At 29.2% G+C, this 27,514-nt stretch overlaps 1 protein-coding gene across 8 annotated transcripts; it reads right to left on the reverse strand.

Annotated features, from left to right (window-relative positions):
• On the reverse strand, window positions 1-27,423 carry LOC143249530 (uncharacterized). 8 transcript variants are annotated; one of them, XM_076499539.1, is made up of 7 exons: window positions 26,910-27,423; window positions 25,459-25,611; window positions 17,573-17,713; window positions 12,977-13,082; window positions 4,919-5,033; window positions 3,348-3,465; window positions 1-932 (listed from the first exon to the last, which is right to left on the reverse strand). In XM_076499539.1, the coding sequence occupies exons 3-7, from the start codon at window positions 17,676-17,678 to the stop codon at window positions 643-645; spliced, it is 735 nt and encodes a 244-aa protein (XP_076355654.1). In that variant the 5' UTR covers window positions 17,679-17,713; window positions 25,459-25,611; window positions 26,910-27,423; the 3' UTR covers window positions 1-642. The 8 variants fall into 8 exon arrangements, with proteins under 8 accessions (XP_076355654.1, XP_076355658.1, XP_076355651.1 ...); XM_076499543.1 differs by having other exon boundaries at window positions 25,521-25,611; window positions 26,910-27,410; XM_076499536.1 differs by lacking the exons at window positions 25,459-25,611; window positions 26,910-27,423 and adding exons at window positions 18,484-18,527; window positions 26,515-26,742.
• Window positions 27,424-27,514: the final 91 nt, after the last annotated feature.

A 27,514-nucleotide genomic window follows, 5' to 3' on the forward strand; every position in this document is an offset into this window, starting at 1 on the left:
TGCTAGAACAGCAGCATTTTAATAGAATGACACCTTGTAAATGTTCTTTACAAAAATCAACTTCAAATCAGATGTTAAACAAAAAATTAAGTGCATTTAAAAAAAAAAAAAACAACTAGTGTTTTGGAAGGATGCTGCTTCAGACATAAGCATTCTAAAAATCAAACACAAGGTGACAAATTGTCACATGTATGCATTTAAGCTTTCATTAAACAAGAACTTCATTCTCTTTTATTTACAGAATTGACTTTTTATAAACTTAAGCTGTTAAAATCTACACTTATCTTAAAATTTATTTTCAAATATGGAATTATTTTTCCACAAATAGAATTTTTTTTAATTATAATCATTATTAATTATATAATTATTAATTTTTATAATCATTCTAGCAGTATGTTTAGGTAAACATTCTTTTCAAGAGGCATTTTTTGTAGCAAAGTTTAGTTCTTTTAAAAACTGATTATGGGAAATAGATACACACCACATAAATTATTCTCAAAAAGTAAACTTGGTTACCAGATTTTTTAGATTTTCATTATTTTCCTTGTGAAAAATTTATAGAACCTTACGACACCATATTATACTTGATTTAAACATTCATACTCTAAACTACTTGTTTGGTTCCATTATTAGAGGTTGTCATCAACAACCTATTTTACATTGAGTAGGATGAGCAGTAGAAGAGTTAATCATATAATTCTCTGAACTGATAACTAAGTTATCTAAAACTACTTTAGCAGTTGCTTCTTCAGCTTGCTCTTTGGTTGGCTCAGCAGTAGGATAAGTCGTAAAGTTCTGTTTATTGAACTGGATGGTACAAGCCCAAAATTTGCCATCTTTCCTTCCTGGTATATTAATAGGAATCGTATGATACACAGGAAAAGAAATATTTTTTCTTCTCGCATAATCTTCAATTAACTTCTTATAATGTTCTGAAAATGAAAATTACAAAGTAAGTAACTTCAAACCCAGTCTTACTCTTAAACAAACAAAACAAAAATGAACATTATTATACTACACCAGCATTTCCCAAAATGTAGAGAGCTCCTCTGGAAGGACTCAAATGCTCTCTTGAAGTAACACAAGTGATTAAGGTGGAGTCAATAGTGATATAATGCAAAATTAAGTGTTTTAATATAGTTTTATTAATGCAAATAACAAGTAATTATTGGAACACATACAGAATTTAAATGTGTATTTGTGTATTGTATCTTGTCACTTGACTTACTCTTCCTCTCTTTTTTTTTTTTTTTTTTAAGGAACTATATTTATTAAAAGGAGGTGAAAGACAAAAGTTTGGTAAATGCTGGGTTGCACAACTACAAAAACACAACAATTACTCTGCCTAAAATCTACCATTTTGGTGTGAATGTTATTTCATTATCACCTGAAAGTTACACAAGTTATCTACCAATGCTACAGAATATATTGTCATGGAAAATCATGTACACCATGGTAGTTCAGAATAATAAAGAAATTTTAATCTCTGATTGCATATAATTGTCATATAATTATTTAAACATGTATACATACATATATATATATATGTATAATTTATTTTTCAATGAAAACTTTGACTTACGCCTTAATCAAGGAAGTAAAGACAACTATAATCTCAAGAGAAACTAATATGGGTAGGGAAAGAGAGAGATTTCACAATAATACACTTATAATTTATAAAATACGTGACAAAGAAATATACAAAATGGTCTCTACAGTACTAATTTGAGATAACAGAAGTATAACACTGTATCACAAGAAGACTGATAATTTTAATTATATCTGTCTTCACTGGGTCAGTAGTAATTTCCAGCAAGAAATATGTATAACAACATTTGAACTACAATTTTTCTGTTATATGTCACAGCCACAGCTTGCTAGGACAGATGGATTACAACAAAAATCTGTTAACTGTGAGCCAATGATGCCAGATGCTGCTAAAACTACAGAACCTGTAGCTCTAGACTGAAGATGAGGGCATAGAGAGGTTAGCATAAACCACAAAATCTGAGGACATAACAGTAGTTGACAGAACATAAAGTTTGCACATGTAACCAAAAACCTGGTTGTATTAGATGAGATGAAAAATAATTCTGGTTTGTTTGGAAAAGAAAAAAAATTACATTGAAAAACAGCTAATTAAAAATGTTTGTCACTTTCTCTAGAATAAAACATTTTAAGCCAGCTTAGGAATTGTGCACTTGAACATAAACTTTAAGACCTAAGCAGAAAGCAACAAAGGAGCAAGTTTATTCACCGAGATAAAAATTATTGTTCCTCATTTTTAATAAGGTTCATAATGTCCTAGAATTTAGATCTACAAAAACATTATTAAACTTTCATATGACAATAATTTTTTTCTTCAAAGCATAAGAGAACAGGATTAAAAAAGGATCAATAATTCTACTTTTAAATGCTTCTGACTTCAAATCCATAATAGAATTAAACATCTGCTGTGTAAATTAGTTCACTCTTCTTGTACTTAAAATTTCCAAATGCTTTGCAGCCTTAGGCACTGTACGATATTGCAATGTTCTAATCTTATTTTTTTCTATCTACAACTTTGTTGAAACTTGGAGCTAATTTGGTATTATTGTGAACCTTAGGAATAAATATACTGCCACTTCCTACTTATTATTTTATTTTTCCTCTAATAAATTTGTTTTTTTAATTTTGCACAAGACTACTCAAAAGCTATCTGCATTAACATTTCCTAACTTAGAAGTTACAGACTAGAAGATAGGCAAGTAATTAGCACCATCCACTGTCAATTTTTGGGCTACCCTTTACAGACAAAAAGTGGAATTGACTATCATATTATAAAGTCCTCATGACTGAAAAGACACATCTGCAGTAATGAGACTTGAATCTATGACCTACAGATTGCAATTAAAACTCCATCACCACTAGGCCCTAATGAAGAAAAGCCTAGCAGATAAGAGTATGTATTAAACTCTTTTTATTTTATAATTTTTCTACTTACTAATTTTGTCAGTTGTTTGTGAGATTATATATGTATAAAATGTTTAGAATATTTCAAACAACATTAAAATGTAGATACTGAAAAATTACCCAGTGTTGAAAAACGTTATAAGATGTGAAACTATTTTAAACTTTGATGAATAGGCTACATACAGTATTATTTATCCTGAAAGTACATGTATCCTAGTGAAATAATTATTACAGAATGTTTTTCTTGTATAATTATGTTTACTATATTTAATATTCTCAGGTACTAGATTTAAATTTCTCTTTATTTTTCTTTTGAAGTAAAGTTTTATCAATTGGGTATTTTTCCTAAGACTCTCCTTCAGTTTTGTCTTGAGAACATGTTAACACATCGTTACCTCTTTCTTGGGGTAAACACACAGATTCAAAATTCTGAGTTTTAGGTTCATCCTTTTCTGCTGCAACTGGAGGAGCTGATTGCCTTTTACTTGACAAAGATGTGGAATATTGTATTACCTACAGAAACAAAGTCAATAGAACAAATCAGTGCAAATATGTGAAAATTTTCTACAATATCCTGATCGATTACACTTACATTTTGTATCATGGATAATAAATTGAGATCAAATAGAAATAAAATATACCTATATTAGACAAAAGTATTTCATATCTTGGAGTTTTAAATATATAATACTTTCAAGAAAAATTGGCTTTCATACATATGAACAAAACTTCAATTATGAAATAGTTACTACAGTTCAAGAATTTCTGGTTATTATACTTTAAGATAAGTCAAAGTCAAACAAATATATATGATATAGTTTAAAAATTTTCAATATTAGAAATTACACTAAAATACTGTTTATACTGATAACAATGCAAAGACATTTACTTCAACAGTGTGTATAAAGTTATTCAGTATGATTGGGTATAAAATATAGAAAGAAGTGGTGACTTTAACTTTCACAACAAATGTTTATAAATATCATCTTAGAAAGAGTTATTTTTTAAAATAAAAACGTTTTTGATGAAGGAAGAATATAAATTACATAACTGGCACAAATGACCTACAACATGGCTTATTTCTTCACAGTGTCTTATGGCATTCAAGACTGTTTCAAAACAACAATTCAAAGTACAGTATTATGTCTACTATTTACGCTGCACATTTTACACACTATAGAATTATTGATCTATTTGGTTGACTCAAACATAAATAAAAATAAGTTGTTTCAATATTCATATTGAAGCCACTCTAGGCTTTGTCAGACTCATACTAAGGTTTTTCTTAATTATATTTTTGGCAACAAAACCTAGGATTTGGTAATTCTTTGTGTCAAAATTTGAAGACAATAAAATTTGAACATCTATGTTTCATTGATATCATAATTACAACACAATAAGTGTTTACTGTACAGGTACAAAATAAAAATTTTCAATTTAATCTGCTTATATTTGCCACTTAAGTGGAAATTCAACAGGTAACAACATAATGATGATATATCCAGGTTTTAAAAAAGAATAGATTTACAAGGTTTGTGGTTTTTTGGGCTCCAACTTGTTATGCATCACAGCTTTAATAGTACTTAGTCATTTAACTTTTTGATATTTAGTTAAAATTATTTTCAACTACTGTTATGATTAGAAAATGTACAGAAATTCTTCACATTGTATCTGCATATTTTAGGTTTTAACAGTATTTTATTACATTGCCAAGCTTTATTTCAAACTCTATAAGAATGCCTCATATTCATAAGTTACAAAAGATACACTTACAAGATTAATAATATAATGATAAAGAATATATCAATGATGAAAACATTTGGTAGATGAATCTAGGTTTCTCTTCCCAGAAATTTAAATTCAATGCCAACATGTTCTTAATGATGATAATAACTTGTAAAAACTACATCACCAAAACTGAAATTTGTCAACTGACCATATAAACAATAAGGAGGGTCGGACACACCTTTTTATTAAATGAAGTTTTTGGTTTAGAACCTTTCTGTCGAGTGACAAGACTCTCAATATGTCTAGTAGATAAATCATTAACAGCTTGTAGTTTAACTTCACCTGATGGTGTTCTAAAAATAAAGAAATTAAAGTCATTGTAATAACTAATTTTCAAAGAGATATTTAGCTTACCTAATGTATCAAACTGAATTGAGGCATACTCTTAAATGTTTTAAATGTACATATCTACTTCATGATTAAAATGAATACTGTCACTAAACTGTTCACAGTGAAATTTTTACATAAAATGTCACATCTAGTTTTGTTAAATTTTTACACAATGTGCTCTGAATTTTTAAATAATTTCTGTAAAAACTTAACAAACAATAGTAAAGAATGTTCTAAGAGTTAAAACTATCTTAAACTTTATTTTACTTACAAAAATTACTTTTCACTATACATGTATGCACCTTCTATTCATACAAAAAAGTCAGTTACTTTTTCTCCATTGCAGAAATTTAATCTTACCAAAAAAATTGCCTTGTCATTATCAACTTATTAACTTGTCTTGCAAGAGCAATAATGGGCAACAAATGCAACTACATAAGCCACTCTCTAAATGTTTACACTTATCATTTTAAAATGTAAAATTATATTACTATACAGCCTTAACAGTGAGAAACCTATAAGTCATACATAAATATAAAATTTTTTACAGAACTATAATGAGCATTCCTGGTTATGAACAGATCCAACTACTTTTAAAAATAACTCAGATGTAGGATTAACACCAAGCATTTGTAAATGCTACATAGTTTCAATATCTTACAAATGCATATAACAAGATCATGCAAAAATTGTGATTTTACAAATATCAAAATTTAACTTTGTGCCCCAAAATTCCAGCATAAATACCAAAGATCAGATTTTTATGTAATGCAAACTTAAGTATTCAAAGAAAATTTGTGGCTTTAAAGTATTTCAAAAATTCATACACAAATTAAAAAAATAATAGTATACTTATGGTATTAACTGAAAGTGGAGTAGACTTTATTCTTTGATCAACAAAACAAGATTAAAGTAAAACTATTTCAAAATTGGATTTGTAGCACAAACACCAGAGTCCCCAGACAAAAATATTAAAAAACAATTAGTTTTTTTAGTTTTGAGATTTCTACCAACTAACAAATCCAGTTTGTTATTTAAGCCTTGCTAAAAATATTTAAACCTACAACTACATCAGAGTGAGCACATCATAACCTTTTACAAAGTTACATTCAAAATTTTATTAAACTTTATTTCCAATGTACAACATTAAACTAAGTATGAAAATAATTTATAATTCAAGGTTTAACATCATTTTCCTGAATTCTCTCACTTTATATTTAATCAAAAACACCTTAGGTGAAATAATAATGTGTAGTCAAAAAATGACTAAGTGTGAAACTTAAAGGAATGAAATCAAAATTAGCAGATAAACTGGTAGCCATTTTATAGTAATGATAAGAATTTTGAAGCAACTATTCATTCTTTAGTTAGATTTGCCACATATTTTGTTATACCCACCATCATGACAAAAAATGCAGTATGGCTAACTGACAAATGAGTATTCTGATTTCCTTAAATCACACAATCAATCCAATATTGATCACACAATTTTTCACACCTAAGGTGTTTTTAATTAGATATCATGACTTTTTATCAATACACAGCAACAAACCAAGCAAGTAAGAAAATAAAGTGACACCCAAGAGTCACCCACATTAGCTTTAGGACTGCAGCCGAACTATTTAGAACACCTATATTTTACAGAAACAAACAGATTTCTTTAAAATATATATATTGGTAGTTTTCCTCACTAAAACAGTGTTAATCATGTATTTTATAGTAACACCATGGGAGATAAACAGTTTTCTGTCATAAACCCCATGCAATTTCTACAGTTGTATCAAGCATTATTGTTTATGCTAACTGCTTAAGCTAATATCACCTGATCTTAAATGTTGTTTAAATAGGAGAATTTTATAAAATTTAACAAATTTGTGTTTAAAAGTTGGTAATGAATAATAACCATTTACCATATGATTCTTTTGAAAACTAAGCTAAAAATCTAGTTTGCTTGGGCCAACCAATACTTATTATCTATATGTCCTTTTATCTTGTAGATTTGCTGCTCTAAATCAGACATCTTTAATAGAAAACTAAGCTAAAAATCTAGTTTGCTTGGGCCAACCAATACTTATTATCTATATGTCCTTTCATCTTGTAGATTTGCTGCTCTAAATCAGACATCTTTAATAGAAAACTAAGCTAAAAATCTAGTTTGCTTGGGCCAACCAATACTTATTATCTATATGTCCTTTCATCTTGTAGATTTGCTGCTCTAAATCAGACATCTTTAATAGAAAACTAAGCTAAAATCTAGTTTGCTTGGGCCAACCAATACTTATTATCTATATGTCCTTTCATCTTGTAGATTTGCTGCTCTAAATCAGACATCTTTAATAGAAAACTAAGCTAAAATCTAGTTTGCTTGGGCCAACCAATACTTATTATCTATATGTCCTTTCATCTTGTAGATTTGCTGCTCTAAATCAGACATCTTTAATAGAAAACTAAGCTAAAATCTAGTTTGCTTGGGCCAACCAATACTTATTATCTATATGTCCTTTTATCTTGTAGATTTGCTGCTCTAAATCAGACATCTTTAGTAGAAAACTAAGCTAAAATCTAGTTTGCTTGGGCCAACCAATACTTATTATCTATATGTCCTTTTATCTTGTAGATTTGCTGCTCTAAATCAGACATCTTTAGTAGAAAACTAAGCTAAAATCTAGTTTGCTTGGGCCAACCAATACTTATTATCTATATGTCCTTTCATCTTGTAGATTTGCTGCTCTAAATCAGACATCTTTAATAGAAAACTAAGCTAAAATCTAGTTTGCTTGGGCCAACCAATACTTATTATCTATATGTCCTTTTATCTTGTAGATTTGCTGCTCTAAATCAGACATCTTTAATAGAAAACTAAGCTAAAATCTAGTTTGCTTGGGCCAACCAATACTTATTATCTATATGTCCTTTCATCTTGTAGATTTGCTGCTCTAAATCAGACATCTTTAATAGAAAACTAAGCTAAAAATCTAGTTTGCTTGGGCCAACCAATACTTATTATCTATATGTCCTTTCATCTTGTAGATTTGCTGCTCTAAATCAGACATCTTTAATAGAAAACTAAGCTAAAAATCTAGTTTGCTTGGGCCAACCAATACTTATTATCTATATGTCCTTTCATCTTGTAGATTTGCTGCTCTAAATCAGACATCTTTAATAGAAAACTAAGCTAAAAATCTAGTTTGCTTGGGCCAACCAATACTTATTATCTATATGTCCTTTCATCTTGTAGATTTGCTGCTCTAAATCAGACATCTTTAATAGAAAACTAAGCTAAAAATCTAGTTTGCTTGGGCCAACCAATACTTATTATCTATATGTCCTTTTATCTTGTAGATTTGCTGCTCTAAATCAGACATCTTTAGTAGAAAACTAAGCTAAAAATCTAGTTTGCTTGGGCCAACCAATACTTATTATCTATATGTCCTTTTATCTTGTAGATTTGCTGCTCTAAATCAGACATCTTTAGTAGAAAACTAAGCTAAAAATCTAGTTTGCTTGGGCCAACCAATACTTATTATCTATATGTCCTTTCATCTTGTAGATTTGCTGCTCTAAATCAGACATCTTTAATAGAAAACTAAGCTAAAAATCTAGTTTGCTTGGGCCAACCAATACTTATTATCTATATGTCCTTTTATCTTGTAGATTTGCTGCTCTAAATCAGACATCTTTAATAGAAAACTAAGCTAAAAATCTAGTTTGCTTGGGCCAACCAATACTTATTATCTATATGTCCTTTCATCTTGTAGATTTGCTGCTCTAAATCAGACATCTTTAATAGAAAACTAAGCTAAAATCTAGTTTGCTTGGGCCAACCAATACTTATTATCTATATGTCCTTTCATCTTGTAGATTTGCTGCTCTAAATCAGACATCTTTAATAGAAAACTAAGCTAAAATCTAGTTTGCTTGGGCCAACCAATACTTATTATCTATATGTCCTTTTATCTTGTAGATTTGCTGCTCTAAATCAGACATCTTTAATAGAAAACTAAGCTAAAATCTAGTTTGCTTGGGCCAACCAATACTTATTATCTATATGTCCTTTCATCTTGTAGATTTGCTGCTCTAAATCAGACATCTTTAATAGAAAACTAAGCTAAAAATCTAGTTTGCTTGGGCCAACCAATACTTATTATCTATATGTCCTTTCATCTTGTAGATTTGCTGCTCTAAATCAGACATCTTTAATAGAAAACTAAGCTAAAAATCTAGTTTGCTTGGGCCAACCAATACTTATTATCTATATGTCCTTTCATCTTGTAGATTTGCTGCTCTAAATCAGACATCTTTAATAGAAAACTAAGCTAAAAATCTAGTTTGCTTGGGCCAACCAATACTTATTATCTATATGTCCTTTCATCTTGTAGATTTGCTGCTCTAAATCAGACATCTTTAATACAAATGACAAAAACTAAAAAGGGTCCATTTTCACTCTGACTAAGAACTGTGGAAAAATTGCTAAACTACCACCCCTGTCAACAACACTGTGTCCTGCAGCAGACTTTTTTTGGCTGTACAGCACCCTATCATGTCTCTCAATATCTTAACCCCATTGTGACAAGTCATGGGTCAAAGGCCATGTCATTATGTTTGTTGACTTGCATTCAAAATTTTATTAAAATAGTATTTTATGAAGCTATGCCAATATATTTGGTATCAAATTGTATGTTATAATTCATACGTTAATATTATATATTAGTTAATTTCTTAAAAGTAAATATTAAGAGAATACACCTAAATATTGATTTCTGTGAGTCACGTAGTACGTTGAATGCAGCAGTGGCTTAAATAAGATGTTTATGATGTCAAAATACTAAGTCTATAGTTTCTTAAAAATTATGAAAACAGATTATTCATACTGACAGCTAAAATATAAAATAAGAATGTCATACCTTTCCTACATGCTGAAATATTTGTTATGTACTGAATCAAACACAGTGGCCCTGCTCACCTCTTTCTAGTTTTGGAAATGGTCCCTTGTATATACTTACTTCAACATATGACATGTGAATAACTAATCAAAAGCTTAGAATATCCCTGTACACTTTTGCAGCCATTATAAAGAGCTCAGAAGCCATCTCATTCTTTCAAATCAAAATTTCATACAGGTAGGTTGTGTCTTTAGTCTGCTCAACAATTACATAATTTTTTAGACTAAATATAACTTAGTTATTAAGACTGATAAATCAAAATGGAATTCTATGATACCAATAGTTATTCATGATATTTTTGACTATTTCAAATGTACATATTTAAAAACTTAAAAAATTATTTCATTTCACACCCTCCATGTGCAAAATTTGAAAAGGCTTAGCAACCTATTGCAAGCAGCAAGAAGCACAAAGGTCATCATAACTATAAGATATAACTGTTTGCTGTGCTTATTTATTTACTCTTATGTGGTTTAAGGAAAGAAGTTTAAGAACTTACTTGTATATAATGTATAATAACTGAAATACAACTGTATTTTATAAATACTAGTTCACTAAAGCACAGCCATGACACGTTACTTTATAAAATCTAAAGGTCAGTTTTATATAGTTTTATATTACTGGATATGGTAATGAATGCACATGCCCCACGTCAATGCAAGTTCTGTAACACTAGCCAGGCACGACTGGAATGTCAATATAATAAAAAATAATAAATATATATAAATGTATAATGTTATGAGGTTTAAGCTATCTAGACTAAGCCTTTGTATTTAAGTGTTATAATATGTAGTAATTCTAGAATGAAAACAGCTTAATTTATATTTATTTCCTAATTTTGTAACCTGTTGACTGCCAAGTATTTCAGCTGCTACAATACAACTCTAATGCTTCTTCATTTTGTAACTTTTGTAACCACCTTATCTCATCTACGGCACTGAACAGGTTAAGGTGGTTACAAGATCAGTCAAATTTACAAACCATATATGGTTAAGATAGAGAAAACAACAGACAAAATATAGTCTTTGTGAAAAACAAACATTCAAAATGCATTTTGGAGGTTTTATGGATTACATAAATGATATTTAAGATTTGGAGGATGAAGAATAGTTTTTAATCATAACATGAAAATCATTTCACACTTGAACTAGTAATGAAACAGACTATATTTTCACAAATAAATCTTTAGTAAAAATGCTTCATTAAAAATTTGATTTTCTGTGTACATACAAAAAAACTTGCAATCTTTGCTTAAAGTTTACCAAATTTTGTAAATTTATTTATCACAAGTTACAGCAGAAATACTTAACTCATATATTATAATTAGCTCATCACAAAAGGGTTAAGTAGTATTACTTTCATAGTGCTTAACCAGTTAAAAACACAAGGTACACATACTGGAAAGAAAGAATATCAAATATGAACCTCGTACCTTTCAATATATTTATAAATAATACATGCATATATGTATATGTATATATACACATGATTTTTGTCAAACTACCAGAAAAACTCCTCTCACCCTTTTTTAATATTTCAAACAAATAATTCATTTACATCTACTTATCTAATGGGAACATGTTTATAACCATTAAAGAGTGCATATTGTAATGTACCAGATGGCAGATTGCAAGAAAAGCTTCATGATTGCTGAGTAAAGTAATTACTTCTAGCATTTGCTTATCCAAAGCCATCATTGAAATAACTCATGGTGATTTATTGCTTTTCATGCAGAAAGCCTAAAATTACAATACATAAATAATAAAATCACAAAATTAAAAGAAAGCATATGTGAAAGGTTAGAAGAGGAAACTGTTAAGATAAATAATTATAACTGTATGTTACAGTATACAATAATTCTAGAAAAGTTTTATTACTTTTGTTTTATTATGCAATCATTATTTTGCTACAGTTAATGTCTGGGTAGAGAAAATAAGCAATAAATATAGTTTTACTCTCAAAAACGTTTTGGTATTTGTTTAGGAAATACTAGAAGTCAAATATGTGAATTATGAAAATTATGATTAAAAGTATTTTTTCTCAGCATGAAAATTGCCTTTGACCCAAACTGGCTCAGTAAAAGTTTCATAAATTCACAGAAATATTATTTGTGCAAGTATTTTATTTAAAAAATTGAACTTTCTATATACGACAGACATTTAATAAACATATTAAAGTTAGTCAATTGACCAGGCTCATATGTTTAGGGATAAGTGATACTTCTAGTTTGCTATCCATTTAATTCTCACCTTATTCTTTGACAAATTGTTTAGGCAGAGTATTCATGATGAAACTTTGTAGAATGTACAGCAACTGCCTGTTGTGGAGACAACAAAAGCCTTCTGCCTTTTGTTTACACTTGTCTCCACAACAGGCAGTTTCCATTCATTCTACAAAGTTTCATCAAGTTTCACCTTATTTGTTACTTTTCTCCAAGATAGGCCAGTGACAACATTTCCTGAATGCTTACTGAAACGTTTTAAGGGTTTTTTTTCCATATAAACTGCATATTTTTTGCAGGACAAAACTTGTTTTACTAACACAAAAATATGTTATAACCCATAGTAACACATCATATACAGATTACCATTTCAATCAAGTAGTGTATTTCCCAGTAAAACTTACTTTGGCTATTAATAAAAAAGCTGTTTTAAATCATTATGATCCTCAAGTTGTTGCTTTTCAGATAGCTTCATGTCTTATCACACTTTACATTTCATTGAAAAATCTTGCTTTTTGGTACTGTTTATCTCTATACACATATTGTACCCTTCAGTTGCTAATTGTTTATGTTCATGTTTCTACAAGCTAACTACTGAAAAATGAATAGTTAAATGGATCAATTCCTCTGTCACTAGTAACAGTATATTCCAAAAGTCATACAAAAATTCTAAAGGTTAGAGACCTACAATTTTGAAAGTAATCATATTAAAAGAAACACATAAAAAAGTGCCTTGTTTTACCTTGAAACATTGATGAATTCACGTAAATCATGCAGTAGGTCTTCTAGTGAAGGATAACCCAACTGTTTAAAAGGAATTTTCTCACCCACAAGATCAGCATAATAGTCTAGTAAATGTAATAAAAAAGTAGGCTAAACAAATGTAAGAAAAACAGAAAAAAGAGGAAATTATAGTTATAATATAATGCTTTAGGATAATATGGGACCTACTGGTCCATACTGCCTGTTCCACCCTATAAAATAAATTAATATAATTTTTTTTTAAATCTTAGAGCAAACTATTATTATTCATATGCTTAAAAATGTTTATTAATCTCACTTAAATTTACTGCCTGTACAAACCCATAAGCCATCAACCCTCTTAGAAAAGTAAAGCTTTATGAGCTGAAAATGACTCCTACCTTGCCAATATATATACTTGTATCCCCTAGTCCTTCTATTCTCACTGCTAACCCTTCTGTGATAGGTCACGGGTCAAAGGGCATGTCATCACATTTGTTGACTTGCATTCAAAATTGTATTGCACTACTATTTTATGAACTTATGTCAATGGATTTTGAATCAAATTGTAGATTAATAATTAAAACTTTAATATTATGCGACTTAATTTCTTAATTCAAATGAAAATATTAAAAGAACACACATAAACAGATTTTAGCGAGCACACAGATACACAGGTTATATCAAAAGTTCTAGTGCAAATATCTAATGTAAGCAAATGTGTAGACAAACTCGTGTATATTAAACTGAGCCCCTTGCAAAAACATTATATATGAAAAAAATTAAAGCATCAAAACAAACAATTCCCTTTACAAGCTTAAACACCTCAATCAGATCCCCTGCCTTAATCTTCTTTTTTTAAAGGGAAAACAATGTGAGAGATTTCAGCCTCTCCTCATATAATAACACTTTCTATCCTAGGCACTATTCTAGTAATCCTTTGCAATAATTCAATATTTTCCTAAACTAAGGAGCTCAAGATTGAAAACAATACTCCAAGTTTGGCCTAATCAGTGACCTGGATAATGAAACTGCAAATTCTTTAGACTATGCTCGAATGGTTTCAAAGACTGGCCAACTATCACACCAAGCTCCCTTTCTTTCATGGCACTGTTAAAGTTATTCCCATCCAATACTTGTTAAAAATAATAATAATAATAATAGTAGTGGTAAGTAACTCATATATGCCATCTTTAACCTCTTTCAAACCATTTGGAAAAACATTATCTGGCTCAGGAGCCTTATCATTTTTTAAAGTTTTCAATTTTTCTTAACCTACTTAGAGTGAACCCTGTCGTTTTGTTTGATCTCATTTCAATTTATTAACTAGTTAAGATGTGGGATACTGCTTAAATCTTTGTTAGTAAAAAAACAAAAGAAAAAACAATATTTAATAACCCAGCCAACCAGTAACCAGTAACTAGCCTTCCTTTATCATCCCTTAAGGATCCTACCCCAATTCTCACATTTTATTTCCCCTTAATTTATTTAAAGAAATCCTCACTAATAACTTTTACATGCCCAGCCAACCTTTTCTCATACATCATTTCTGATGTACTAATTTCCTGCTCCAACAGCTTTCTTGATCTTTTATAATATTGTAAATATCCTGTTATATCAATTAATTTAAATTTCTTAATTAAAATTTATGATGTTTTTCTTTAATTTTATCTTTTAAAACTCTCTATGAACCAACCTATTTTTTCACTTGTAAACACCCTTTTCTTTCTATAAGGAATATGTTTACTTGATTATTTAAAAATTTATCTCTAAACATAAGTCAAATGCCCAATTCACAACAGATAACTCTTGTTGCATCCCAAAAACTTTGCTTTTTTTTTTTTAAATATGTAACCAAAATGTCATTATTCCTTATTTCCATATGCTGTGAAACACAGAAGCTAATACATCAATGATCACTTGTGCACAGATGTTCTCCAATTTTCATTCTTTTAATTTTATTTTTATATTTGAAGTTAACAATAAAATCTAAAATAGCATTGTTTCTAGGTTCCTTGACTAATTGGTAAACAAAGTCATCTTGAATTGTTTACAAAAACCATTCTCTCTCACTGTTGGACTAGTATTTTCCAGTCTATATGCCTGAAATTAAAATCACCCATAAGTATGACTTCATTAACAAATAAATTCTTAATCTCACTGTAAAGTTTCTCACAAAATTTCATCAGTTTTATCTGGTGGTCTGTTACAAATTCCTATTAAGAGTTTTTTTTCCCTCTACATTCACTAGCAGAAACCCAATCTTTGCTCTTATCTTTAATATTCTCAACTTCAACAGGATGTAACTTATATTTCACATATAAATCCACTCCCCCAGCCATAATCTTTAATATTCTATCCCTATTAGTCTGTAATCCTCTATTTCAAAAAAAATTCTCTCATCAAAATCATCTATGCTTACTATATTTCAGTTATTCCCATTATATCAAAATTCTCCATTCCTACCAGTGCTCTAAAGTAATCCATTTTATTTCTTATATTTCTAGCATTAAAATAGAAAAAATTAAGCCTACTTTTATAACTAGTTTTATACCCATCTTCTTTGCTAAACTTTTTTCTGCCTCTTATTCTTTTTGCATTTAGTATTTCCTGGCCCTCATCACTGTCTAGACCTAGTTTAGAACTTCTTTTACAGACAACTCCCTTCTTCCACTGCACTAACCCCAAAAGTCCAACCAGCCAATCTTGTCATCTTTACATACTAATCAGAGCCTTACATGTAACCCTAGTGACTTACTTATAACTTTATCCCCACAATTAAGTGTCAGGGCAATATCCCTAACAAACGTAAATTATGACCTCTTTCTTTAAATGCCTTTATTAACCCCTTTTACTTATTAATTAGCTTCTCTGACCTACCTTTCCTACGTCATTAGCCTCTACATGAACCACAAAAACTGCATCTCTGCTTGCCTCCTTTATTGTATCTCCTGTTCTGTCAATTGTATTTTCCACCTGTGGCCCTGAGTAACATAATCTGATTATTTTCTCATTTACCCCACAAACTATTCTATCCATATGATTTGTCAAGTTACTACAACCTCCTTATCATCCACATCCTCCTCTGACCCTTTTGTTTTCCTTCCCTCCACTAATTCCTCATATGCAGAAGCCAAGGGCTGAAATTTGTTGCCCACACAATAGGTTCTTTATAATTAAATTCACTGCTTTTTACTCTCATAGCTCTTTCTAACTTCTGAAGTCATTGTTAGCTGATGTATACCTTGCATGTAAAGCTTAAGCTCTTCCTGAAATCCTGCTGCCATTTCCCATAGTCTACACTTCTCTTTATCTGTTGCCTTTACTGTAATTATGATAGCTTACAACCTACAAACTGTACATAAAAAATTGCACATCTTCATTACTAACTTTCTTAAAAGTGCATGCCAGTCTTCAGTTCCCAAATAAAGCACATTCACTACAAACATTACACCTAACAAACTGTGAATGCTTACCCCTTATACTAGTCTTAACCATTCTATTTATTTATACTTATGCTACATTTATATACAGATTACATGTTAAAGCCTGAAAATAAATACTCTATTAAGTACCAGTAGCCTATTGTTAACATTGTTACTATTAAGCCCAATGTTTAAGAACCAATTATTTTATCATTAATTTGTCCTTACATAAAAGTAATAAATATTAACTTCAGTTATATAGAAGTTAGTAATTTATTAAACAATATATGTAATGGTAATAATAAAATATATTTAGCCTGATTTATATTATGACCCACCAATACATATAGGCTGAATTTAAACTAAAGGATCTAAGTTCAAGTAACAAGTTAATTCTTAAAACACCGAGACACAATAACTGGTTTTCAGATTGTACTTTTTAATAAAATGGTGTATTTATCTTGTTCTACTACTTACCAATAAACTGAAATAAACCTAAGCTTAAAGTACAGTTGTACTAAACCTATTTTCAATATAGAAAAATCTACATCACTAAACTCTATGTTAAAATATTGACCATTCTACCTTTATTTACCATTCTATATATGTTCATTACTGTTATTTAACCCAAATTACTACAAATTATAACATTAAATAACTTTCAGAAATCTATAAGAATTTAACTTTTCAGTGTCCTCCCCCTTCAGTCATGCCCATGTACACCTAGATCCATACCTTTAACTATTTGTAAAATAAAACAAAAGAGAAAGAACTAATGTTTATTGAAATGTGGTTGAAGATTTATACAATATTCCAAATTAAGTTTAAAATATATTATGCTTACTACTGTACTTGTAAATATTTATAAAATAATTTTTTTCATGTATTTTCTTAGAACAGTAGAAATTAAGGAAGAAATACATAAAATTAAAGATATGAGCACAGAAATGTTCGTAAGTTCATTCCTAAAAGTGGAAATAAAAAATACTTGAAAAAGAAACTTTATGATTGATTGTCTGGAAAATATTCTACATTATTCCTTTAAACATTGTAACCTGTAAAAGAAAACTGAATACCAATAGAATTAGTAAATATTAGTTTATAAACCACAAAAATTTGAACTAATGAAAATTTTTAAATTTTACATTTTATGAAGCAAATAAAGTACTTACTTTCTAATTGAGCAGCAAAAAGACCCCCTTTAAAACTCTGAACCACAGATCGCAAAGTAATTCCCAACTCCCTCATCTTCACTTTATTTTTATTCTCCATGTCCATATAACCACTTAAAAAGGGGCCACAGATGTTTACTTCTGTTTCATAAATATGCAAAATAAAAAACTTTTATATACAGCCTGCAAATATCACATAGATACCTATAATTAAACATGAGCAATTGTTGGAATTCACTAAGTGATAATGTTGGGCTAATTGACCTATTACATTTACCATTCATTAACTAAAAATAGTAATAATCTGAAATACTAATTCAAATTAGACAAATATTTTTGTGAGTCTTGGCGCTAACTGACCCCAGGTATGGATAGTGTGTTTTATACAGACAGATTAAAATCTAACAACTTATTTTTTTCTTGAGAAAATAAGGTGATATTACATACATTTAGAAGACTGCATAACACAGAATAGTCATTGATTTATTTTGAAGGCATTATAAAAATAATGTCAGAAGAATCTAAAAGTTACAACTTGGAAAAAAAAAAGAGTTATGTTCATGTTTAAACTTTTTTTTGTTTTACAGTAGTTTCATAAGGGAATCAACAATTTTACCAAACAGTGTGTCTAAAATGTTTACTCTTTTCAAGAACATGTGTGAAAGTTAGGACAACTCTGTGGGACTAAACAATACCTTGTTGCCCATAGGTCAAGTTAGAAATAAAATAGTTTGAATCTAATTTTACATAAAGCTTCTCCATAAAACACTAGAAATCCAATTCACCACAATTTTTTATCAGTGTTTTTACAAATACACTTTATGAAATGTTTACTAGAACAATAGCACACACTGTTCTAAAGATTTTTTAAAAATTTAGCCAAGTACTGTAATCAAACTCCATAGTCTTACCTTTTACATTTTGTAACATTCTTCACTGCAATGTTTAACAAATCCTGTATAATAATAAATGTTCTTGACTCAGTGTTAGATGCACAATGCACAGCACTTTGTGGGTACCAGATAAGTACATATAAATACAGTATAAGATGTTAATCAAGGGCTAACTTAGGCACCAAGGGGCCTACAACCAAACACAGTTTAGAGACCCTGAGTGTTTCACCCACTATAACTGCAACCACTAGTGATACTAATATGGGCTTCTAATAATAATAGTTCTATTATTAGTGTGATTATTTCCAATGTAACTTAATAAAAAATATTTTTTAAATATAAAATCTTTTCTTTCAGTATAAGGTATAAATAACAATATTTTCTCAGACAAAAATAAGCATTAATACAGAAGATGTATTAATCCTGTAAATTTAAGTTACAATTTAAGATGGAAAACAGGCCCTTAATTTGAAAAAAAAAAAAAGGTACCCAGGCCATTGGTACAAATCAGAGCCTGAAATTATGTTTATTATTTAATATTTATTTAACTGCAGATTAACAGATTTAAAAAATTAAATCAATAATTTCTGTTTAGGTCTCTCTTAATAACATACTGATATAAAATTAAGCATTTTTCTTCTACTACAATTATCAAAATTTTCAAGAAATTCAATCATCAAACATTTTATTTTTCAAAAAAAATGTGTAATATACTTACCATATGAAAGATTGAATTAGAAAATTTTAATGCATTCAAGAAATATCAAAATTAAATGGCACTCAAAAATAAAGATAATACCTGATGTAATCAGTATGCTAAATATTTCACTTTTCAAATAATACCAAAGATGACAGCATGGTGTTATTCACTTACTAAGTTTTAATGGGAATTAGTTATACATTGCCAAATAGGTGTCCTCTGGAAGGACAGTGGTAAGTCTTAGAATTTACAATGCAAACATCAGGGATTCAATTCTCATCACAATGAACACATCAGACAGCCCAATATAGTTTTGTTACAAAAGCACATGCACAGAAGTAAGCTAAAAACAAACCAGGTCAAAATATTTTTGTTGAAAAATATACAAATCTGGGCATATACACAGAATGTTTGAAAAAAATAGTTCTAATATGTGAAATCAACAGCCAACATATAATGTGCCAAGTACAATCAAGTATGCTAATCAGAAAATTTGTATAAAATAGATACTATGGTATTAAACTCAAAGCAAATTTTTCATGAAATATAGCTTAAACAATTGTATGGATATTCAGATAAAATCCAAAAACTTCCAATGTAAAGTCAACATATCATCATTCTATTGTAACATTACATGGAAAACTAGACTTAAATCATTATAAATATGTATGTTTTATCACAGTAAATCACTGTACTATCTACATGCAAAATAGCTATTAATTGTTAAGTTATATTATAGATTATAAACAACTCTGTACAACAACAGTTTATTAACTATTTCAATCACTAACTACTGAAGTAACATGTTACCATGCTCCATTCTTCTAGGCACTTTTCCATAAATAACTAGCATACAGTTTCAATGTTGATAACAGTATCATAATGATTATGAATTAAAGCTAGGGTTAGTATACTCAGTAATATACTTACTACCTGAAAGACCAATTTAAAAAAATGTGATGTATTCAAGAAATACCAAAATTAAATAGCACTCAACATTAAAGATACAAAACTTTAAAATAATGAAAAATGTTGCCTAACTGTAACACACTGTGTGTCTCAGTGTTTAAACATTAGTACTTGTAAATCTGTCCTAACCTTAATCTTTGTTTCATATCTGTAAATTTCTTTAGTTAACAGTAGTTTTACAAATCTAAATATATTTCATTTTTATCTAATACATAAAAATACTCAAATATTTACTTGTTTCATAAATGGTATCTATAGTTTAGACCTAAAGTTATTCTCAATTATTCTTTGTAAAAGCAGCAAAGAATTTAAATCTCTTTTAAATAATTTCCCCAAGAAATATTTCTCTGTGAAATGATAATATAATTAAACATTCTCTATTTACCAAATATTTTACTTTATTTGTTACTCCTGTATGTTTGGCCACAGTTTTTCTAGTGTATATATTCACATTAACTGACCATCACTAAATATATTATGGTATTTTACTTTGAAACATCTCTCAAGTTATGTATGTATTTATTTCATTTTAATTTAAAATTTTATTTTTAATATAAAAAATAAACTTAGGCTTCACAATACTTACATATACATCATTAGTAAGCTAAAAATTTAATTTGTTAAAAGTAACTGTTTATTTTAATAAATTTAAGTTATTATTATGATGTGTTATTACTGTGTCATCATCAATAAAATCTGTGTTGAATGTAGTGAAAGGTTTGATATACCATTAACATATAATAAAACAGAGATTTGAAGAACTCCTCTTCTTATCAATAATTTCACTGAATACTTTATAATCTATGTTGATTATTGAGGTCCTGTTTTCTGAACATTTTAACCAACTATACATTTTATCCCTAATTCCCCATAGAATAATTTTTTAAGTAATAAATTATGATTAACAAAATCAGAGTTTAGGTGGTAAGTCTAAAAATACTAATATAATGAGACTGTCTTCATCCGTATTTTGTATGTGTTCACATAATTCTTGAATAGCATAATGGGTAGATCTACCTTAACAAAAGCCAAAGTGAATTTCCAATAGTGTCAATATTCTACTTTAAACAAGTTTCTCTCTAATTTTTTTTAAAAGAGACATTCAATAAAGCTATTGATGTGTAACTATTAATTTTATTTTTATTACTGTTTTTGTACATCAGTATAATTTTGACCTTCTTTAATTAATGAAGAACTGTTTTCACTTTCAATACCTAAATATGCATTTTAAGGAAACAAAAATATACTGATTAATTTTGATACATTCTATTGAAATATTAACAAATTCAACTGTACTGGTATTCTAATTTTGTTCAAAGTAAATGAATTTCTAAATATTGGTATAACAAATGTACTTGTTCATTACTTATCAGTGTGGTCAATGTTCTTCAACAAATAGTCACTGTCATTGACAAAGTAAGAATTAAATGTATTTGGCTAATAACAGTATTATTTACAACAATGTAACTAACAGGATGATTTGTATTGATTAATTTAATATTTTATTAATACAATTCCATTTGTGTCTAATACCATGCTGATATAGCAGGATATTGTAATAATTTTTCTTTATGTTTCTGGTTATAGTTATTTCAATATATAGTATAGTTTTATCACTACCACTACCAGAAAGTTTGGTTTTAAGAGCCAATTTATTTCTTTTTTAAATTTTATTTCTTATATAATTATTCAACCATTGTTTATTCTTATTAATTTTAACTTTTGTTTTATGTACTACATTTCTTGTACTTTCAGGTAAACATATTTTATAATAATTCTAAAATGGTTTTAAAAATATTCATGTGCTTTATTTACATCCAGGTTTCTTAGTTTTTATACTGACATCATTAATTTTTTCTGTAAGTTATTTCTTTTAATTTTTGATATATTACAGTTATAAATTAAGCAAAAATTGGATAATAATAAGTTACAAAATACAAAATATCCATATTAACATTTTCAATATTAGATGTAGCACAATCTATTAATGTACTACTTCTTTCTGTTACTCCTGCTGATAAGTTAAAATTAGTTACTATTTTATATTTATTCCAATAAATTTAATCAAACAACTCATTTACATACAAACTTTAATCACTTAAGGTGTTAAATTGAAATTCTTATCAATAATAAAAAAAGAATGATTCTCATGTAACATAATTAAAATGTCCTTGAATATACTCATAATTAAAGAGGCCATCATTTGCAGGAAAATGAAACATGTTTCCACCACACAATCCCAACGTGGCCAATTTTGACACCAAAAACTTATGAAAAACACAAAAGAATTGCACAAGTCCAACATTTTTCTTTGTTATCATGTTCCTGTGAAAAAGTATTTTTGTACCAAATTCTATGAAAACTGGCTTAAACCAGGCTATGTTGAACAGTTCATAAATGAAAACAAGGTTAAACAAGAAAATTGCATTAATTATGAGCTTGTTAGTAAAAACTTTAGAAGTTCAAAAGAGGTTTAGGATTGGATATGCAAGCCACTTGCTACTACATTTTGTCAGTTCTTTAATAGTGGACAGGTGCTAAAGGAGTGGAAATTAGATAATGTTACTCCCTCTTTCAAGGAGTGTAACAAATTTGTGGGAAACATTTTGGAAAGTCTGATAAAAGATACTTTGAAAATTAGTTCAACAAAATTTTAAATTTAATTGGATAGCCAACATGGTTTCACTTTTACTAAGGCAAAGTCTAGTCTTGCAAATGTTTTGACATTCTCTGACAAGATTACTATTTATATAAATGAGGGTATGGGTGTAGTTTTGGTGTACCTGGATTTTCAGAAAGCATTTCATATGGTACCACATAAAAGCTTGTAAAAATATATATATCAACATGGTGTAGGGGATAAGTTAGGTAACTGGATAAAAGAAAGCAGAGAGTTATAAATGGAGGTCAGTCAAACTGGATTAATGTCACAAGTGGGGTACCTCATGGCTCAGTCTTAGGACTTTTGGTCTTTTTTACTTTCAGTTATGACATATACGAAAAAATGGCAATAAATTACTTCAATATGCTGTTAATATTAAGGCCTTGGGTGTTACTAGCTATGAAGAAGATGCTGCTGATTTACAAAAGTATTTAGATCATTTAGTGAGTTGGACACATAAATGACAGATGTGTTTTATTTATAATAAATGTAAGATAATACATGTAGGTTCTCATAATTTTAATCATAAATATAATTTGGATGAGAATAACCTTAACAATGTCACGAAAGGGATCTTGATGTATTAGCTGATCAGTCTCTGAAGTCCTCCAAGCAATGTGTTAATGCTAATGATAGGGCAAATATAAATTTAGGTTACACCTATAATAATATTTAATACAAGTCTAAAAAGATTATAATTTCGTTATACAGGTCACTTATGTGACCACATTTTGAGTACTAGGTTCAGTCTTGTGCCCCTTACTTTAGGAAGGACATTGCTGGAAATGATTCAGAGAAAGGTTTCTAGAATAGTGCAAGGGATGGAGAGGTTATCATATCAGATTAAGATTTCTGAAACTGTTTCCTCTTCATAAAGAAGAGTTAGAAAGGATCTGATTGAGGTGTTTAAAATTCTAAAAGGAATTGCTAGTGTTGATGCATCATCATTTTTCCATATTTAATGGTGAGAATAGTAGGACTATGGGACACAAATATAAATTTTTGTATGGTAGAAGACATCTTCAACTAATACAATTTTTTTCTCACAGGGTGGTTTGGCCTCTAAAATGAGCTGCCTTTGGATATCTTGGAGGCAGTAAATTCAGGTTAGTTGAAAAAAAGCTTGATAACTTTATGAATAATAAGGGCTAACTTTAGGATTTTTATTTATTTATTTCTTAATTGATTTATTTAATAGTTTTAGCTAAGTTTGAAAGGATGGGAAAGCTGAGATGGATCAAAAAGTCCCTTGTTGTCTCTAAACTTTATGTTGTTAATAACTAACCAAAACTCCCAAGATTATGGGTTCCCCTAAAATAAGGAGAAATTGACACATTCAACATTTTGTTTGTGTGTGTGTACATATATATATATATAAGTGGTAAAAAGTATCTCTGTACCAAACACCATGTAAAGTGGCAAAACAAAACATAGAAGAGTAATTGTTTACAAAATCCTAAAGTTATGCTTTTAGTGCATCTTGACCCTCTCTTATAATTACTAAAAACACGAAGTGCATCATTTTTGTTTCTCAATGTAACTCTTTAAGCCTAGTTTCTACAGACATTAAACAAATAAAATCATAACTTACATGCTACAACTCACAAAATTTTCATTTATATTCTTTTTTAAACTTCCACTATTCATTTAATGTACAGATAAACCAGAAAAGTTAATTTTTGTTCAATTTGATCAATAAGAATATAGTCACCTGTTATTCCACAATTATTTTCTATGTAATTAAACTACTTATATAATTAATCACTGCTGCAAGTAAAATTACAATTTATAAGAATATTCCTCTGTAAAATACACTGTATTATATTAATAATTCTGCAAGTGGGTTATTGTGAATACAATTTAACTAACGTCAAAGTAACCATCCATTAAATTAAGCCCTACTTCCTTTTTATCAGTATTTATGTTATTGGTCATCATAGTGTGTTAACCTAAATTTTTATAATCATTTTCAATTCTTTCAAGTACAGCATTCATTGAAGCCTTCTTTCTTAAATGGATTTAATCATTCTTAACCCATAAGGATTATTATTATCATATTTCACCGTTTTCAGTTGCTTTGCTTTAAGAAACAGGTTTCTAAAAAATAATGACAATTGTTCATTTACACAATTGTCATGTTCTTCATTAAAAATTCATGATTCTTCTTGTTTTTAATTTCCTTTTCTCTTCATACACTGGAGAAATATTTTTGAAGTGGTTTACACTGCTTACTCTTAGAATTTATAGGTTTTTGGGTAATATCCTAATTTGGTCTTTTCTCCCAACTTTGTATGATAATTCTGTATCATAATTACAACTGAAATACCTAGAGCACTATTCTATTAATTATACTATTTCTATGTTTTCCTGAACTATTTCAGTTACTCACAACATTTTAATTGGTTGCACCTACACTGTTCAATTTCATTCAAAATACATCATGTGAAATTTCAAATCTCTGTAAATGATAGTAACAAAAAAATTATCATATTTAATTTTTTGACTTTTGTATTGTATTAATTCTCTAAGTATTAACCGTACTTGGATTACAGTTCATCATACTTTTGTGAACAAAACTTTCACACTCCAAAAAAAGATGCTATCATTATAGTGTCATTTTTTTCTTTAATTTACAATAACAGTATATCTAAAGAAGGCTTACTAAAACTTCCTTAAGTCTAAGTCACTGCCAGTGCAAATCCCTGTTACACCAAACATGCTCACCCTTTCAGCCATGGTGGTATTATAATGTAACGGTCAACCCTACTATTCGTTGGTAAAAGAGTAGCCCAAGAGTTGGCAATGGGTGGTGGTGCTAAATTTAAAAAAAAAAAACACTGCCAGTGTCATTGCTATTTTGCTGTTGACTCTCTTTATTTCAACATTTGTCGCATCTCCACTCAAGTTACTTATTTTGGAAAATTTATAAAAACTTTGTTCTGTGAATGCAACACAGATTTACTGTGTTGGTATATATTTTATCACATCATTCACATTTGCTTTCCATCACATGCATTTGTTGCAAGCTGTAGTCAAAGCCATTTTTCAAAATAAATAGCTTTTAAAAATTTAGTAACACATTTCTGAAATAAACATAAGAACATGAGCATAATGTATACTGTTATGCTAATACTAAAAACTAAAAGGACAACAATAGAAACTAAGATATAACTGAAGATGTGAAAGTGAAACAAAAGATCATCTGGACTTTGCTGTTTTAATTTAAGCATTAGTTCAATAAAATGTATTTAAAAATATACCCCTTGTCAGGGCCTGATAATGTTTAATGTTATAGTAATATATAACAGATTAAAAGATTTGAAAATTACTTAATTTCCAATTACGAATTTCTTAATATTAATAATAATGTACATATATAACACAAATTATGATACTTTTCTTCTACTCCAATTATTAGAATTTTCAAGCAATTCAATCATATAGCATTACCATACTCTATAATATTACCAATATTTATTTTTATATTCTGATTGAATAATAATTAGTATTATCAATATTACTGAAAGTTAATAAAAACTGTTTGGAATTTGACAGTTGACACTGTTGTTCACAGTGTGAAAAAGCCAAACGTTCTCTCAAGAATTTAAGTGTGTAAAACTGTTCAGCAAGTAGTTTCATTTTCAATGGAATTATTAATATTATTAAACTTTGAAGTTGAGGTAGGTACAAGTTACAAGTAGAACAACCCCACACATACCGTATCTATAAGTGTAAGCAGTTTTACTTTTTGAGATGATCTATTGCAATAAGTTCCTTTAAATTTTAATACCTCAACTGAAGTTCAAGAAATACGAAAACTTAAACAGATTCAACAAAACACGCCCCAAACACGAATATCGACTTTTGCATTCGAGTCGGATTTATTTCCACTTCATAGTTAAGCCAAGTGCAATGAAACCAAACCTACGTAACACTAGGAGACAAATCCCTCAAGCCTTTAATAACAAACACCTTAAATTACTCTTAAAATTCTGAAAATAAAATGAGCCACGATTGGACATGCATAAATAATATTATGCTGTGGTAAAATGAAATATGTAGTTGGCACAGAAAATTATTTCTATGTTATGAAAAATGAAACGGCAACCTTACTTTATTTGTTGTTAAGCGCCAAGCTTCACAGTGGGTTGCATGTACTCTTCTTTCCACGAGTATAAAAACCCCGTTTCTGGTTTCTAGTTGTGAGTCCGCAGACTACACCATTAGGGGGTAGATAACGTCAGAAATGTTGTTTGTTTGGAATTAAGCACAAAGCTACACACTGAGCACTTTGTGCTCTGCTCACCTTGGCTATCTAAACCCGATTTCTAACACTGTAAGTCTGCAGACATAATGCTGTTCCACTAGGGGTAACGTCAGAAGAAATTATTCTACAAGCTAAGAGAGAGTTAGGCACAACCTCTAGGCCCGGCATGGCCAAGCGTGTTAAGACGTTCGACTCATAATCCGAGGGTCTCGGTTTCGAAACCCCCCCTCGTACCAAACATGTTTGCCCTTTCAGCCGTGAAGGCATTAATGTTGCGGTCAATCCCACTATTCGTTGGTAAAAGAGTAGCTCAAGAGTTGGCAATGGGTGGTGATGACTAGCTGCTTTCCTTCTAGTCTTACACTGCTAAATTAGGGACGGCTAGCGCAGATAGCCCAAGAGTAGCTTTGTGCGAAATTCAAAACAAACAGACAAAACACAACCTCTAAAA

This window comes from Tachypleus tridentatus, chromosome 4 (genome assembly GCF_004210375.1).
Source record: "Tachypleus tridentatus isolate NWPU-2018 chromosome 4, ASM421037v1, whole genome shotgun sequence".
NCBI lineage: Eukaryota > Metazoa > Arthropoda > Merostomata > Xiphosura > Limulidae > Tachypleus > Tachypleus tridentatus.